At 38.3% G+C, this 18761-nt stretch overlaps 1 protein-coding gene and 1 long non-coding RNA gene across 6 annotated transcripts in view; one reads left to right on the top strand and one right to left on the bottom strand.

The window, feature by feature from the left end:
• The window catches only part of LOC122557315 (uncharacterized), a 38054-nt gene that overhangs the window by 15869 nt on the left and 3424 nt on the right, over positions 1-18761 (top strand). Inside the window, exon 3 of the long non-coding RNA XR_006313796.2 lies at positions 7023-7119. This is a non-coding gene — a long non-coding RNA (uncharacterized LOC122557315). The remainder of the gene's footprint in view (positions 1-7022; positions 7120-18761) is intronic.
• LOC122557312 (STAG2 cohesin complex component b) overlaps positions 12803-18761 on the bottom strand; it is a 164017-nt gene continuing 158058 nt past the window's right edge. For all 5 annotated transcript variants that reach the window (XM_043704887.2, XM_043704886.2, XM_043704885.2 and 2 more), the window contains 3 exons: positions 17933-18059; positions 17772-17849; positions 12803-14189 (listed from right to left, as the gene is read on the bottom strand). In XM_043704887.2, coding sequence (XP_043560822.1) covers positions 14166-14189; positions 17772-17849; positions 17933-18059 — 229 coding nt within the window. In that variant the 3' untranslated portion in view covers positions 12803-14165. The remainder of the gene's footprint in view (positions 14190-17771; positions 17850-17932; positions 18060-18761) is intronic.

Raw genomic sequence — 18761 nt, 5'->3', positions numbered from 1 at the left:
TTATCCTTACAACAAATGCAATTAACAACTGACCCAATGACATTGTCTTGACCGAGCGTCCTGATCCACAATTTTAATTCTCCATCCCTGACTCTGACAAGTTTTGCTGGTCCAAACAGGCCTAAAACAGTCAGCTCTTCAAAGTAAAGATCTGGGGTTTTAATGGTGAGGAGGAGGCGGAAGCTACAGGGATTTCTTCCACAACTGCATTTGCTATCTGGCAGTCATCTCTGTCAATCTGACACCCTCCAGCCAACTGCTTCTCTAGATCAATGCTTTCCAACCTTTTTCCCCACACAGACCCCAATATGAGGTTTGAAAATGGTTGTAATGCCACACCTGTAATGATGAGGTAAAGGTTATGAGAATAAGAGCAGAAAAGGGCTGTTTCAACTGCAGAGTGTTTGCACATATCACCAACCATTTCATTGGATTTTTCAGGATAGCAATCAGGTCTCTCAGATCAATTAGGTAAGCTACACACATTACTTTAAAAATGAGGATTTAAAGGGACTTAGCACCCATCATCACTCTGGTGGAGCTGCATGCTGCTGTCGTATTTTAAACTGCCCCTCATCTAGAACAAGGCTTCCTAAAAGGATGGGGTAATAGATTCAAGGGTTAAAGATGCTGGGTCTCAGAACAGCTGAAAACCACAACATTTCAGCCATCTGGAGAAAGATGGTGGACATTTAAGGAAAAACTTGGACTGTACCAGCCAAAACTGGATATCTGATCTTTAACTAGAGACTTTGAATTGAACACCTTTCAGTGTTTAGAGATAACCTCATGATTTTTACTGCACTGATTTAGAGATGAAATTCCAATAAAATAAAATAGAGACAGTCGACGAAGTTGTTTCTGTCATGGCTGAATCTTTTTATTTTGTTTTTGCTTATGGACTGACTTGTGAAAAGGATTGTTTTGCAACAAAGGACAAGGCTATATTTTAAAAAGGAAATTACTGAAACCCACTGAGAGTTATATTATGATACAGACATGGCCAGCCAGACCAAATCAACCTAATTTATTCCTGGATTCACAACATGCAAAATTAACATATCCCATGACCCCCAAAATTGCTCAATTGTTCCTAACTAGATTTTATAAATAACTGATCTTGGACACCAAATTATTAGTAATGCAACTTGAGCAAAATACAGATGAACTATAAGGTAATCTAATTAATATCAACAATCTAAGCCCAATCTTCTTTGATCACCAATCGCCACACACACCAAATGACAGACAGTTGAGATTTTTTAATCACAATGTTTCTAGTTCAATAACGGTAATAAAAACCTTCATGAAATCGAATGGATATGTAAGATTGTATCTTGATTGAATTCCAAAGTCACCGATTAATGCAAACAGCTTCCCAAGATCTCCAGAGATGTTTCCTTATTTCTTAGACATTTTTTCCTCCAGAATTTTTAACAAATTGATAACGAGTGCACAAAACCGAACAACCCAGTCCTGCAGGATTGAAAGCAGCACCATCTCCTGCCCAAGTACCCAGTTAAAACCAGTTCACACCAGGTTTCTCTTTCTTTTCCAACATACTTTATGGTTGACTGGCCAGTACCAGTCATCATTTGATTGACCAATTCAACAGTCAACGAAGCTACCAGTCCTGGAGTACAATGACATCATGGTGCCAATTTGTTAATGGTATTCTTGGAGCAGTAATTAATCTGCATAGCTTTCCAGGCCAGTTGCCAACAGCAAATATCTAGTCTTTTGTTCTCTATTTTAAACAAGCTGATGTGCAAAGTTCAATTCTCAACTATACTACTCAGTTCCAAATCAAAAATTAGAAAAGTTATGATGGTCTCAACAATATATTTAGACAATTGCTTTGCCATCAATTGTGGGGGGGGGGGGGGGGGAGAAAGAGTGTAAACGGAGACAGCATGCTACTCAGAGGTATGTACAAAGTGAGATAAGGTTAACAACAGGTTGCTATTGGTTCTTGGGTAGCTGTACAGATAGTAGGTGTGAATGATAGTGAGAAGCCCTTTGGCCTCTGGAAGGGGAATGGTGTCTATCTCCACTAAAACACCTGAAGCAAAAGACTGTCAGCTGTTTTCTTATTGGTTGCTGTAAACCATTGCTTTTCAGCAAGGTAGAGCATTTATAATTTGAGAACCAGTCACACTCTACCTCCTGTGAAGAGGAGAAAGAAACCAAAGAAAAAGCTAAAAGAACTCAAACACAGTTGTATTGAGAGGACATCTTGGACGGTTAATCCAGCAGAGCCATAAGGGAAGAACCTAAGAATAGGATGGGTGCAATTTGATGGGGTTCTACTATAGGCCTCCCAATAGCCAGCAGGAGATAAAGGAGCAAGAATGAAAAGCAGATCAGGGAAAGATGTAAAAACAGGGCTGTTGTAATGGGTGATTTTAACTTTCTCAACATTGACTAGATTCCCTTAGTGCCACGGACCTAGATGGGTCAGAATTTGTTCGCTGCAGCCAGGAAGATTTCTTGAAACAATATGTAGATAGTCATCTAGGGAAGGGGCTGCAATAAACCTTATATTGGGGAATGAGCCTGTCCAGGTCAGTGGGGGAGCATTCTGTGAACAGTGATCATATGCATTAAGTTGTAAGACAGTTATGGATAAGAATATGACTGGTTCTCGGGTGGAAATGCTAATTTGGGGGAAGGCGAATTACAATAATATTACTCAGGAACTGGAGAAATTAGATTGGGATGGCTGTTCAAGGAGAAATACACATCTGACGTGTGGGTGTCTTTTAAAGGTCAGTTGATTAGAGTTCAGTACCAGCATGTTCCAGAGAGGATGACAGGTAAGAATGGCAAGATTTTGGAACATTGCTTGACAAGATATTGAAGGTTTAGTAAAAAAGAAGCATATGTAAAGTTAAGGAAACTAAAATCAAACAAGGTCCTTTAGGAATATAAAGGAAGCAGAAATTAATTTAAACAAAAAATTTAGAGGGTTGGAAGGACCACAAAATGTCCCTGACAAGAAAGATAAAAGAAAATTCCATTAGCATCCTCTTGCTATTAGAAATGAGAGGGTAATGAGGAAAGTTTAGGTCTACTCAAGGACAAAGGAAGGAATTTATGCATGGAGCCAGAGGAAGTGGCTAATACTCACTCTGTAATTAGTACTTAGCAGCAGAATTCACTATGGAGAAGAATGTGGATGATAGCAAGATCAGGGAGGAGTACATTTATATTCTGAGGCATGTAGAGCATATTAAGGAGGCTGTGGTGTTTGGTATCTTGAAAAACATGAAGGTAGATATATCCCTCCCTTAGGATACTGAAGGAAGCAAGAAAGGAGATTGCTTGCACCTTGACAGATATCTTTGTATCATCTTGAGGTCCCAGAAGACTGGAGAATAGCCAGTGTTTTCCTTTGTTTAAGAAATAATTCAGGAAATTATAGGCCAGTGAACCTTACATCAGTGCTGGGGAAATTATTGGAGAAGATTTTTATGGACAGGATTTACTCACATTTGAAAAATAATGGATTTATTCAGGATCGTAGGCATGGTTTTATGCAGGGGAGGTCTTGTCTCACAAAAATGATGAGTTTTTTTGAGGAAATGAAGATGACGATTGATGAGAGTGGGACAGTAGATATTGTCGACATAGACTTTACTGAAGCATTTGACAAGGCCTCTCATGGTAGGCTGGTCCAGAAAATTAAATTGCTTGGGATCCTTGTTAAGTTAGTGAATTGGAATCAAAATTGGCTTTACCATAGGAAATATAAAGTAGTTGTGGAGGGATTTTTTTTTGACAGGAGGTGTGACACCAGTTGTGTTTTTCCAAGGATCAGTGCTGAAACCTGTTCCTTGTTAAAATATAGATGGTCTGATCAGTAGATTTGCAAATGACACAAAAATTTGAAGTTGGAGGTAGTGAGGAAAGCTCTCAAAGTATATAGCAGAAAAGTTGGGCAGAGAAATGGCAGATGGCATCTAATCCAGACAGTTGTAATGTGATGCATTTTGGGAGGTCAAATGCAAGAGGAAAGTATGCAGTTAATGGCAGGACCCTTTGGAACATTGATCTAAAAGATATTAGATTAGATTACTTACAGTGTGGAAACAGGCCCTTGTGGCCCAACAAGTCCACACCGCCCCGCCGAAACGCAACCCACCCATACCCCTACATTTACCCCTTACCTAACGCTACGGGCAATTTAGCATGGCCAACTCACCCAACCTGCACACCCTTGGACCGTGGGAGGAAAGCGGAGCACTCGGAGGAAACCCACGCAGACACGGGGAGAACGCGCAAACTCCACACAGTCAGCTGCCCGAGGCGGGAACCGAACCCGGGTCCCCGGCGCTGTGAGGCAGCAGTGCCAACCACTGTGCCTCACTCCTGTATAGATCTGATTCTTGATCATCTGCACCAAATTCGTTACTCACTCCTCTACAGATCTGATTCTTGATCATCTGCACCAAAATCATTACTCACTCCTGCACAGATCTGATCCCCGACCATCTGCACCAAAATCATTACTCACTCCTGTATACATCTGATCCTTAATCGTCTGCACCAAAATCATTACCCATTACTGTACAGATCAGATCCTTGATCATCTGCACCAAAATCATTACTCACTCCTGCACAGATCTGATCCTCAACCATCTGCACCAAAATCATTACCCACTACTGTACAGATCAGATCCTTGATCATCTGCACCAAAATCATTATTCATTATTGTACACATCTGATTCCTGATCCTCTGCACAAAAATTACCCACTCCTCTACAGACCTGATCCTTGACCATCTGCACCAAAATCATTACCCACTCCTCTACAGGTCTGATCCTTGATCATCTGCACCAAAATCATTACTCATTCCTGTACAGATCTAATCCTTGATTGTCTGCACCGAAATCACTACTGTCTACTGTACGGATCTGGTCCTTGACCACCTGCATCAAAATCATTACTTACTCCTCTACAGATCTGATCCTTGATCATCTGCACCAAAATCATTACTCACTCCTGTACAGATCGATTCTTTACTAATGCAGTGATCCAAAACTCTATCCAAATCTCTGAGCCCAAGTTCCTTGAGCTGTGGACAGTTACTGCAATTGTAGTTGCCATTGATCATACTGGTTTCAGTTCCCACATGCTACAGTTGCAATATATCACCTGTCCAATTGTTTTTCATTGTGTTTCCTTTAACCAATTAAGTTTTAAGGTCAGAAATCCCACTCATTGATTTTCTGTTATGTTATGGAGTGTAAATAGTTCCACAATAAATTGAGTATAATACTTACATTTCCCCAGCACCACTTTCAACAAATGTCCCAGTTTCATAAGAGACGAAAGTCTTGAAACTCACCAATCAACTACTCCTGACTTCATTAATGCCTCCAGAGTTCAGCTCCCAATGTCTCACTGTCTTCAGATATCTTTCTCAGATCTACCCTTTCGGCCCTGCTGCACTCAGACGAAGTCGCAAAGACAAGATACTCACCATGTTTCAGCTATAACTGCTGTATTTATATTCAGATTCCAGTGGCCCGAGAAAGGTACTACAGCTTAGGGGACCAGTCCTGTTAGCTACCTGTTTAAGAAATTCTGCAGGGGCTGTGCTGAATCTTTTTTCAGTAAGCCAGGTTGGCTAGCTTTCGAATGAAAAAGTGCAGATTTTCTTAGTTGGTTAAAGAATGTTTGCATCTTTGGCTAGGGCAGCTTTGAATTGTTGACCGCTCAGTTCCCTCAGAAAGTGCTGGGGAGGTGCCTTCTTGAACTCTTCTTGTCAGGGTCATGTAGATGCTTCCATAATGCTGATGGGAGGTTGCGTTCCAGGATTTTGAACCAGCAACTGTGAAGAAACAGCACACCTGTAGCTCCCCGTAAATGGCAACACAAGTGAATAAGGTTGTAAAGAAGGTATATGGCATGCTTGCCTTCATTGGTCAGGACAGAGTATAAAAGTTAGCAAGTCATGTGTGATAAGACTTTAATTAGGCCACATGTGGAGTACAGGTTGTTATGCTATAACACGTTTCGTGAATGCAAATTCGCTATAACACAGTTGATGAATTGGGAACACTGTTTCTATAGCTTGAACTTTTAAAGTGTGCATTGGTTATAACGCACTTCTGGCCCCATTAGTTTAAATAGTGCAGCTATTCTGCAATTTTCTTAAAAATGGGATTGCACGAGAACAGAACTACTACTTTATACAACTGACTGTAATGTATGCAGTTCTGATCCCCAACTATAGGGAAGATGTGTAAGCTTTGGAGAAGGTGCAAGTTTAAGGGAGATGCACAAAGAATTTTTTTTAAAACACAGGTGATAGGTGCCTGGGATGTGATGCCAGATGAGGTGTTAGAAGCAAATAAGTTACTATTTAGACAGACACATGGAACAAGCAGGGAATAAAAGGATACAGACCATATGTAGGCAGATAGTATTACTTTACAGTGGCATTTTGATTAGCACAGACATGGTGGGCCAAAGGGCCTGTCCCTGTGCTATATTGTTCTATGTAAAGGGCTTTGGAAGCAAACAGAATCCCCATCATTGAATACTAAGGACTGATGCCACTGAACTGCTTCCTCAGTACTTTATTCCCTTTTCCCATAATACAATTTTTTTTGTCTACGTCTGTGTGTAGGGATGTTGAGAGTTTTAACGTACAGTTACGCCAACACTTCATAGTGATCTACCTGCAGTTAGGATTTATTTATTTGTAACATGTAGAAATTCTCATTAAGTACAGAAACCTGGTCCGTGTTTTTTGTTAACCATTCAAATCAGAGGGATAAATTGGGGGCTTTGGATAGAAGTATTAACTTTTATGATAACTCCAGGAATATTGTGGCTTGATTTCCATCACGTTATCCTAGTGATTTTTATCATTAAAATCAGCTTCCTTTCTAGAGATGAAAATTCTGGGCTTGATTGAAACCACCAACAGGTTAGAGTATAAATTATCCAGAGAAGAACTGCTGTTATCACCTATATCTCTTTTACAATCACGTGCATCATTTAACCACAGGAAAGGATCATGTGATATCCACCGGTACTTGCTGATATGACATCTTACACGGTGGCCTGGACAACTTCAGGTGTCTCAACGTCCCAGAATTGCAGCAGTAAGTGACCAAATTACATGTCCAATTAACAAGACGCATTTGATTTTGTAAGATTCATTGCCACATGTCCCATCATTATAATAATGAAGCATGCCTGAAAAATGTTGTGTTATGACCAGGTGGGAGGTGTGCTCTTGTTGTAATTCCACTACTCTATAGTAGAAACATAAATGTTTTACACAGTTCCTGATATGACCATGTTTTCTTTATATTAGATTTGAAAGAAAAAGTCAACCTAGTTTCTTTAATAGACAAAGTTTTTGATTTATTTTATTAAACAAATTAGTTAATGAAGGTGCAAAACAAGTCAACACACTTAATTTGCAATATGAAAATATAAATGTTTAACTCATTAAATGACCCAAAACATGCACAAACAAACACATCGATCAAGGGTGAGATTTTTTCTGCAATGATTCACTTTGGTGGGGGTGGGGAATAATATTTTTAGTTAATAAGTCTTAGTTCTTGAGGCCAAAAAGGAACAGGGCTGAGATGTGTAGATGGCTGTCTATCTGATATTCTGGCATGTGCAAATGAATATCACAAACATAAGCTGTTGTCTCTGGAAATTTTGCCAGCTTGCTCATGAAACAGTATTAAGTTGTCTTCAAGTCACTGTTCAAGAGAGCAATCAGGTTTCACAACAAAGATGCTTCAAAAAACAGGAAATAGGAGTTGAGCAGAGTGTTCCTTAGCAGGCTGCTCCCCAATGGGAGTCCAAGAAAAAAATCTAATGCCAGTAAAATACTGTTCAAACACAAGGTGATAAAAATAAACAGCCGGAACTGTATAGTTTGAGAAATGTCTTGTTAAAACGTTAACAATCCAGATATCTCTACAATCCTACAATTCCACAAAAAGTGAAGTTATTACAATATTGAACTTATTAATTCTTTGAAGAGGTTCAAAAATATACAAGAGTAATGGTAAATGGAATTTCAAAAGGCTTTTGATAAAGTAGACACATGACTAAGATCAGAAGACGCAGACAAATAGCAAAATAGATAAGCTGGCTATAAACAGAATTGGAGTGAGGGTAGATATCCAAACTGACAGAAATAGACAGTGGTGTTCTGCAGGGGTCAATGCTGGGACCACCGTTGTTCACATTTACATCAGTGATTTGGACTTGAAAATTTGAAGTACAATTTTAAAATCTGCAGCAATAACAAATTGGCAAGTCTAATAAATATTGGATATTATTAATAGCTTGTAACATGGGTTAACTGGCAATGAATTTCAACACATATTTTTGTGCTAAAAATGCATTTCAGGAAGAATAAGGAGGCCACATACCGCTATATAATATGAATTAGGTACAAAAAGGGGACAGAAATAAACAAATCACCAAAACATAAGACTAGTTAGTAAGAAAAATCAACCCAAGACCCTGGGAGTACAACGCCATTTGGTTGCAATCCAGTTCTGCCATTCAAAGATCATGGCTGATTTGATTATGGTCAATTCCACATTCTCATTGAACACTAATACCAATATTCAAAAATCTGTCTACCACTGCTTTAAAAATATACAATGACCTTGCCTGCACCATTCTTTAGGGGAGAGAGTTCCATCTGAAAGAAACAACTTTCTCACCTGTCTTAAACAGAAGAATCTCTATTTCCAAAAAACACACTTAGCCCTACACTCTCTCAATAGAGGAACGTCATTTCAGCACCATCCATTCAAGTTCCCTCAGGTTCTTCTGCTTTAATACGATCACCCTTCACTCTTCTAAACTTCAATTGGTAGAGATCCAGTTAGTCCTAACTTTCTTGGTAAGATAATCAGCTGAGAGAACCTTCTCTGAACTGCTCCTAACAATATTCTTAAACAAGAGTCCAAAATTGTAAAAGTACTCCAGATGTGGTCTCACCAATGCCCAAAATGTGGAAAAACATCTTCACATATATTCCATTCCTCTTCTAATACATAACAGTTCATCTGCCTTCCTAATGACATGACAAGCCCTTTATGTTTATGTACGAGGTCAAACATATTTGTTTGTACTTGAAATTTCCGCAATTTCTATCTACTTAAAATAATATTGTTTACTTTGACAAGGAGAAAAGAAAAACAAATTCACATTTTCTCACTGTATTCCAATTGCCAAATGTTTGCCCACACACTGACTCCATATCCCACTGCAGACTTTATGTTCTCTTCACAGGTTGCAAAGGTAGGAAAGTATCAAAAACAAATTTTGAAACATGCCTTCAGCCATGTCATTTGTGTAAATTGTAAATAATTGAGGCCTCAATACAGATTGTGACATCATTAGTAACAACTTCTTAATAAAGTTACCTATTTATGCCTACCGTTGAAAAATGTGCTGGAAAAACACAGCAGGCCAGGCAGCATCCAAGAAGCAGGAGAATTGACGTTTCAGGCCTAATGTCGATTCTCCTGCTCCTCGGATGCTGCCTGGCCTGCTGTGTTTTTCCAGCACCACATTTTTCAACTCTGGTCTCCAGCATCTGCAGTCCTCACTTTCTCCTATTTATGCCTACCCACTTACCTAAGCAATCCACTATCCATGTTGTTATCTCCTACACCACAAGTTCTTTCTACTGCCCCAGTTACATGATTCACTGGTTCCAGCACAGTTCAGATGAATACCACCCTAACAGTATAGTTTTAAATATCTCCAATACTGCTGCTACTATTCAAAACCCATTTCTCGCTCACTAATCTTTAAGCAATATATTCACGTCAAATGCCAATTTTCTCATGGCTCAGATAATAATCCAGAGGTTTCTGCCTTGAACATTCTGTCTTTAGCTACTTCTATTCCCTCAACAGAACCCCTTTTCTCGTTCCATCTATGTCACTGGTACCTATGTATACCCCAACCACATATCCTTTGCTTCTCACTGCAAAATTCCTCCTCAGCCCAACACAGATGTCCAGAACTCCAGCACCGGGCAGGCAAGACAACATTTTGAGCTCTCACTGTCAGCTGTAGCTAATTGTGTCCATTCATCTGACAATATTATCCTCTGTCATCACTTGCTTGAATGACTTTCTGTACAAGGGCATGAACAGTTTGCCCTTCCACCCTGCCAGACTGCTTTCATCCATTTAGTTAAAAATCACACAACACCAGGTTATAGTCCAACAAGTTTAATTGGAAGCACACTAGCTTTCGGAGCGACGCTCCTTCATCAGCGTCGCTCCAAAAGCTAGTGTGCTTCCAATTAAATCTGTTGGACTATAACCTGGTGTTGTGTGATTTTTAACTTTGTACACCCCAGTCCAACACAGACATCTCCAAATCATTCATCCATTTAGGTTGCAAGAACCTGTTGGACAATTTCAAAAGATTGAGGATTATTTTCTCAAGAGATAAAAGGAAAAAGCAGATAAGTCTATATAAAACTTGCACTTAACTAGGTTAGATCAAAATTGGTAGAAGTGTGCATAATTTTATATCAATGTCACAAGAAAGATATAAAGGTATTGTTGCCACTTGGAGCTACACCTGCCAGGAGATTCACAATGATGAAAGGATTGAAAGGATATTCGTACCAGGAGATCAATGTTGAAAGTAATCAGATAGAGCATAATGAAAGAATTTGACAAGTTAGATGAAAAAATGTTTGTGTTCAAGGGAGAATCCAAAACTAGAGATCTTTACCAGAATATAATCACTACTAAGCCTAATATGAAATTCAGCCAAAACTTATTTACCTAAGCTGCTAAGAATGTGACACGTACTTCCAAAAAGAATAATTGAAGCCAAAAAGAATAATTGAATCCAGTAGCATAGATGTATTAAAAGGAAAGCGAGATAAGAATATGGTAGAAAGGAAGAGGATTTATGGTTACAGTAAGATGAAGTAGGATGGTAGGTTGTTACGGAATGAACTGGGCCAAATGGTCTCTGTGCTGTGCACTCAATAGATAATTGATATTGTCACTTGTTGACACATTGCAAACTTTGATTTTAATCTCAAAGTTAGAACACAGTGGAAGTACAATTATTTGCCTCCTGAAAAGTTATTTTCTTGAAAGTGATTTGTGCTAGAATAAGTTTGATTGCAGAAGTCACATGTCTCCCCTTCATCACAAGCAACCTGGTTAAGGAATCTGTTGAATTGGATGCCATGAACATTGACCTGATCGTGCGTTTACTTGAGAGCAAATGCATGCTAAGCTGTATGTTGTATTTCCAAGCCTTGGCATGACATTTTCCTCATGTTTTGCACCAAAGGCTCCTCCTCCTACAAGAAAACCCTTTTTTGTTTTACACAGATGGTATTCTACTCTTGTCTAGGGTTGAACAAAAGTTTGTGTTACTTTTGGTAGATTAGCAGCAATGATATAAGCCTCTTGTTTGTGTTTTCCTGATCTTTTTAAAATATGTATAAAAATTGTATGACATAAGACTAAACCATAAATTAACTTTACTGAAAGGAAAAAAGCCAAAAAAAATTGAATATTTGATTTCCAACACTTTTCTACTTCATTATCAATCTGATGATTAATATTTTGACACCATTTGTGAAATAATTACACTGTCTAGTTTTTCTTTCCAAATGCAGGACTGCTGTTTATTGGGGTGTCATTCAGGTCCTTAAACCTATTCCTGATATTTGATTCCATTACATAACTCAGGACAGAAGAAAAATGGGTGCATTGTTGTTCGAGATTATTTGTCAACTACTTTGTTAAAGGCAAATTTTGATTATTACTATTTGGTTAAACAAGAAGCATATACCTTTCTGAACAGATTGCTATATGTGGTCATTCTTATTGCATTAAAATCTCTGAGTTTTGTACATCTGGTCTGACTGCACTCGTTGTTGTAGTGAAAAAAAAACTGATTTAGGTTTTGCATCTGTGATTGTGTTTGTTTCCAAGTTTTGCTTTGCCTTAAGAACATAAGATAGGAGCTGCAGATAATACAATCTGCCAAGCCCCTTCTGTCAATCAGTCTGATCATGCTTGATCTTGGGCTTCATAATTCCATTTCCTGCTTCCTGTTTGTACCAGGATTCTCTGAGACACCAAAAAAATTTGTCTTTCCCAATTTTAAACATATTCAATGATAAAACATTTACATCTCTTTGGACAAAGAATTCCTAAGATTCACATGTTTCAGTGAAGTAGAGAGAGAATTTGACAAGAGAATTTTTCATTCGACTTCCATGTAGTTGGACATTAACCTAAGACTGCAACAATGTATTAGGTTCCCTGATTAGCAGAAATAATTTCTAAAACTTTAGCCCATTATACCCCTTCAGACTCTCGTGAGGCCACCTTCCACTCTTCTCAATTCCAGAGAATATAGGCCCAATTTATTATATTTATTATGCTATAGGACAAATGGCTTCATCTGGTGAACGTCGTATACAGTTCCCAATGCAAATGTATTCTCAGCATCCTTTTACTATATTTCTCATGTGTTAGTTTCTTTTATTTCTATAAGCTTGTTAATTCTGGGCATACTTTTAAGACTCAATCCTGTCCACTTTCACATTGCAAAAGATTTATGTAATTCAATTTCAAAATGTTAGTTGCAGATACATAATCTTATCTTTCTTCTCAAAGGAAACATTTTATTTGAAAAAAATAGGTTGACAGTGTCACTGGCAAGGCTGGTATTTATTGCCAATCCCTATTTTACCCTGATACACACATTCTTCTGCAACATCACTGTACAATGAATACCATTGCACAACCTTATAGTTTAAATTTTATTCAAAAAGTTACTGTTTCATGACATAAATACAAATCAGAACAGTACAATGAACAACAAAATATGGAGGCCAACAGGATAAGGTAAATATAAAACATTTCAGTCGGTTGAAAACATACAGTTGATGAACTGCCTTTACAACGAAACAAACTTTTTTTTAAAAGTAGAAAAGTCTGCTTTCACTTATTTTAAAAATCATATATACAGTCCCCAGCAGTTCTTTAACGCAGTGGTGTACTAATGGCAGTACTGCCAAATATGAACAATGTTCTTAAAGTGTGTAAAAGCAAACTATTCTTCAAAAGACAACCATTTATTCATGGTTTATCTAATGAACTAATAATAAAATTTGATGCAAAAGCCAAGTTTTTAAATTTGGCAAATAAAGCTGAATATTTATTGAATTGAAATAAACAAAATATTTTGCAGGAGATGGATTTGGGGGATTATGTACTGCAAGCAGTTTAAGGCATGGAATGATTTAAAGAAAAAACCTTGATAGATGAAACAAGACCGGCAAGAAGTGTCATGTACTTTTTTTTTATTATAAGTTAATGTCAACATAGAGTTGATAAAATAACCAGCTGCCAGAGTACTGCAGAACAATGTTGAAAAGCATTCTATGAATTATTAGAAACTTTATAATTATGACGGAAAATTTACCATAAAAATTAAAAACATAACCCATATTTAAGGAATAACATAAATGGGTAATTTTCTTGGTGTCTAATATCTTCAAACTAATTTACATTATTAAAACAAACTGTACTATGACCAGCTGTAGTTCATTTAACCTGAAGATTGCTTGCAAAGACAGATGTGAATAAAATATAAAATACAAATTTAAAAATTACTTAAGCATGAATATCCATGCTATTTTAGACGCTGTTAATTTTAATTATAATTTTTAAACCTCGTCCTTCTGTTTGGAATTTCAAAGTATGAAAAACTGAACAAGATTTGCAATTATAAAATCAGCACCAATCATATATATATTTTTTTATTTAAAATTTAGTTCCCTATTCCCAAACTCTAACAAGTCAAATAATTGTTTAGAGAAACTTTCAAACATACTACACGAAGCTCATTTAATCAGAGACACAATACAGTGGCACTACTGGAAGGAATTTAACTTGCTTCCATAATTTTACAGTCTCTTAAAATATCAATTTATCAGGCAACAAACTGCCTCTTCAAAGCACTTAATCTAGGTGGACAGTGAACAACTCCATTAAGCATTCTCCTGAAAGGAGAAAATCTGTACAGTTTTAATATTTTAACTGCATTAACCAAAATACTTCTTTTAAAACTACCTCTCAATCATTCATACAATGACATTTCCTCAGAACATTGAAACTCCAAGGACCTAAAAGAGAGAAAAGATAACTTTTGTTTTAGCTGAAAATTACAACTATAGTAATTCTGGAAAATCAACTTTAAAATATTGTAACATAGCATTTGCAATATAATATACAGATAATGTTATAATCAGAAACTTTCAATCAAACTTCAAATGGATTTGAACATTAAATTTGTATTTGTATGCTATATAATTGTTTTCAGTTTAGTGTTCTTGGAATAAGATGGCTCACCTGCCATCCAGTGGACATTTTGAATAACTACAGTCACAGTCATAGATATGTACAGCATGTAAACAAACTCTTCGGTCCAACTCATCCTAACCTAATCTAGTGCCATTTGCCTGCACTTGGGCCATATCCCTCTCAACCCTTCCTATTCTCTAAAGGTTAACTTGCAGATCGTGTCTGTGATTAAGAAAGCGAATGTAATGTTGACATTTATCTCAAGAGGGTTAGAATATAAAAGCAGCAACGTGCTCCTGAGACTTTAAAAAGTTCTAGTTAGGCCCCATTTAGTAGCTGAGAGTGCAATAGGTGGATGGAGGTGGGGGTGAAGGTGATAGGTTGCAGAGCAGGGTGGAGCATATAGGTGGGAATGAAGATTGACAGATGGGACAGGTCATGAGGATGATGCTGAACTGGAAGGTTGGAACTGGGGTAAGGTGGGAAGAGGGGAAATAAGGAAACTGGTGAAGTCCACATTGATGCCATGGGGTTGAAGAGGCCTGAGGCGGAGGATGAGGTGTGCTTCCTCCAGGCATCGGGTGGTAAGGGAGTGGCGATGGAGGAGCCCAGGACCTGCATGTCCTCGGCAGATTGGGAGGGGGAGTTGAAATGTGCAGTCACGGGGCAGTGGGATCGATTGGTACAGGTATCCCAGAGATGTCCCCACCTTACCCCAGTTGCAACCTTCCAGCTCAACACCGTCCTCATGACCTGTCCCATCTGTAAACCTTCCTTCCCACCTATCCGCTCCACCCTCCTCTCTGACCTATCATCTTCACCTCCACCTCCATCACCTATTGTACTCTCAGCTACCTTTCCCCAAGCCCCATCCCCTTCCCATTTGTCTCTCCACCCCTGAGGCTCCCAGCCTCATTCCTGATGAAAGGCTGTTGCCTGAAACCTCGATTTTCCTGGTTCTCGGACAGCACCACTCTAATCTTGACTCTGATCCCCAGCATCTGCAGTACTCACTTTCACCCTGGAATGGAAGACCTAACATATGATGAATGGCTGAGGATCATGGGACTGTATTCATTAAAGTTTAGAAGGTTGAGGGGAAATCTAACAGAAACTTACAAGATAAACCATGGCTTAGAAAGGGTGGATACTGGAGAGTTGTTTCCGTTAGGTGGGGAGACGAGGACCCATGGACACAGCCTTAGAATTAGAGGGGATCAATTTAGAATGGAAATGAGGAGACATTTCTTCAGTGAGAGTGATGGGCCTGTGGAATTCATTGCCAGAGTGCAGTGGAGGCCGGGATGTTAAATGTCTTCAAGGCAGAGATTGATCAATTCTTGATCTCGCAAGGAATTAAGGGTTACGGGGAGAGTGCGGGTAGAGTTAAAATGTTCATCAGCCATGATTAAATGGCAGAGTGGACTCAATGTGCTGAATGGCCTTACCTCCACTCCTATGTCTTATGGTGTATTCATATACCCACCCAGATGCCTTTTAAATGCTATAATTGTACCAGCCTCCACCACTTCCTCTGGTAGCTCATACACGGACCAATGTCTGCATGAAAACCCTTAGGTCTCTTTTATATCTTTCCCCTCTCACCCGAAACTTATACCCTCCAGTTATGGACTCCTTCACCCCAGAGAAAGGACCTTGTCTATTTACCTGATTCATGCCCAGTCATGATTTTATACACCTCTGTAAGGTCACCGCTCAGCCTCCAAGGCTCCAGAGAAAACAGCTCCAGCCTATTCACCCTCTCCATATAATTGAAATCCTCCAACCTGGCAACATGCTTGTAAATCTTTTCTGAACCCTTTCACGTTTCACAACATCCTTCCGATAGGAAGGAGAGCAGAATTGCACGCAATATTCTGAAAGTGGCCTAACCAATGTCCTGTACAGACGCAATATGACCTCCCAACTCCTATACTCAATGCTATGACCAATTGATCAAAACAAGTACTGACTAAAGGGATTCAAATATTCAACTGCAGTGAGAATTACTGATGTATTTTGTAGGGCGGCACGGTGGCTCAGTGGTTAGCACTGCCGCCTCACAGCACCAGAGTCCCAGGTTCGATTCCAGCCTCAGATGACGGTCTGTGTGGAGTTTGCACATTCTCCCAGTGTCTGCATGAGCACCCCTCTGGGTGCTCCGGTTTCCTCCCACAGTCCAAAGATGTACAGGTCAGGTGAATTGGCCATTCTAAATTGCCCATCGTGTTAGATGCATTAGTCAGAGGGGAATGGTTCTGGGTGAGTTATTCTTCGGAGAGTCGGTGTGGACTTTTGGGACGAAGGGCCTGTTTCCACACTGTAAGGAATCTAATCTAATCTAAAATATATTATAATTTATCACAATACATACTACTTCCATCAAGAAAGTAGAACATATTATTCAACAATACCCAACTTCATTGTTGCCAATTCAAAACACTCCAAACAGCCCTCTGGCCAGAATGTTTATTCACAAATAAATTCACCTTAGCTACTAAAAGTTGACTTGAAATAAATGAATATAAAAATGACAGGAAAGGAAATGCTCAACTTATGATGAATGGGAACATTGAGACTGTTCTTTTCCTGAAGCAATATCTCAATGCTCCATTCATACATGAAACAAGAGTTTAAAATGTGTGTAATATTAAAATACAGGTGTTGGAAATCTAAGTACAAACTGCTGGAGAATTTAACAAAGTCTGGCAAAATATGCAAAGAGGGAAACAGAGTTAATGTTTCAAATTGAATATGACTCTTCTTTGGAACCAAAAGGATGACAAAACCAGAAATACTAACTGTTTCTTGCCATAGATTCTACTAGGCCTGCTGAGATATTCCAGCATTTTCTGTTATTTTTGAAATTGGTGCACTTTTCCAGTTTGTAGATTTGTAGCTAAGAACTTTTATAGTTTTTCTTTCTCATGACAAATTAGAAAGTTACTTTGATGAGCTACCAGAGAGGATTCCTGACCCTCCTCACAAGCCAAGTGAAGTGTTGGTTCAACATACATTGAATCATCATCATCATCATCATCTCTTGTTGTGGAATAAGGGAAATTTATTTATGTACAGCCAAGGACTCCTGTGATAAAAGCTGCTGGTACAAACTGCCAAAATTCATAAGTATTCAATGTGTCCATATGAGAACATTATTTTTTTTTCCTGGAGGATACAAAACATATTTCTTAAAAATAATTTTGATTTCTCTATTATTTACCATCCACGCCACTTTTCATCAAAAGTGCTTATTTTACACCTTTCTCAATCACTAGGTTGCGATCAGGCTTCTGAGCAATCTAAAATGTTCATATTTTAACTCACGTGACCATACAGACACCTGAAATATCATCGCCTTTAACCCCATTTCATGAAGGCTAACAGAAGGCATTTAGACTCACCGAGTCATCCATTATTGAGGCAGGGTCAAAGAAATCTGGTTTTAATTCATTTCTTTCACGTCTATTCTTAGATGGTGGCTAGAAAGAGAAAAAAAAACTTGCAGTAAATATTATTATGGGAATTTTAAAAGTTGATCTGAATTTTTTCTGTATTTTATTACCAAATCAATGCCGATGGTGTCAAAATCCATGCCCTCATTCAGATCTTCAATACGACCCTCCGAAGACATCATTACATCTTCCACTATAGGCTCTTCATCATCCTCCATCAAACCTGTGCCACGTCGACTAGAAAATAATATAATCTGTGAAATCTCTACTAAAAAGCTATCCTGACCAATGCACCAGGATGGTTTGGAAAAACAGACAAGGAGGAGAAATGGGCAATGGGGATTTTTAATGTGTGTGGACCATACAGCAATAGACCAAGCCTGAAATGGTGGGCCTTTGACAAACTACAACATTTCCATTTTTTTTACTAGATAATGGATAAATAAATTTTCTGTCAGATTCAATTCATTTCCATGCAGGGAATATTTCAAATATTTATGTTCTTACTGTCTTCACAAGTTACTCCACCACTTTGAGGGGCAATTAACAAAATATAAACATTCTAACAATGTGAAAAATAGGTTTGGTAATCTACTTCAATAATTCTTGTATGATGACTGATACTAGTATTAACTAAGCTGTTAAAGGGCTTTTTGAAAGCTCAAAGAGTGACAAAAGCATTGTCTTTTTTTTAAAAAAAAAAGGAACGCATTGCTGGAGTATTACATCTCAATTGTACAGACACTTGTAGCTCAGTTTTTTTTACCTATTTATTAATTAAAAGGTACATGATTTGATTTAAAAAAGGAAGATCGAGATACAGTACAAAATTTTAAAATTTGCTTTGCTATTTGTTTTCACAGAGAAGCAAATATAAATATGGGAGTGGTGAACACTGAGGCAACTGTAAGCAATAAGTGATTAGTATTTGTGTGTTTA

The sequence above is a fragment of the Chiloscyllium plagiosum genome, unplaced genomic scaffold (assembly GCF_037043375.1).
Source record: "Chiloscyllium plagiosum isolate Xiang-an unplaced genomic scaffold, Cpla_swu_hap1 HiC_scaffold_11, whole genome shotgun sequence".
NCBI classification, from domain to species: Eukaryota; Metazoa; Chordata; class Chondrichthyes; order Orectolobiformes; family Hemiscylliidae; genus Chiloscyllium; species Chiloscyllium plagiosum.
The sequence above is the reverse complement of the archived record's forward strand: the minus strand, read 5'-3'. Positions and strand labels throughout refer to the sequence as shown.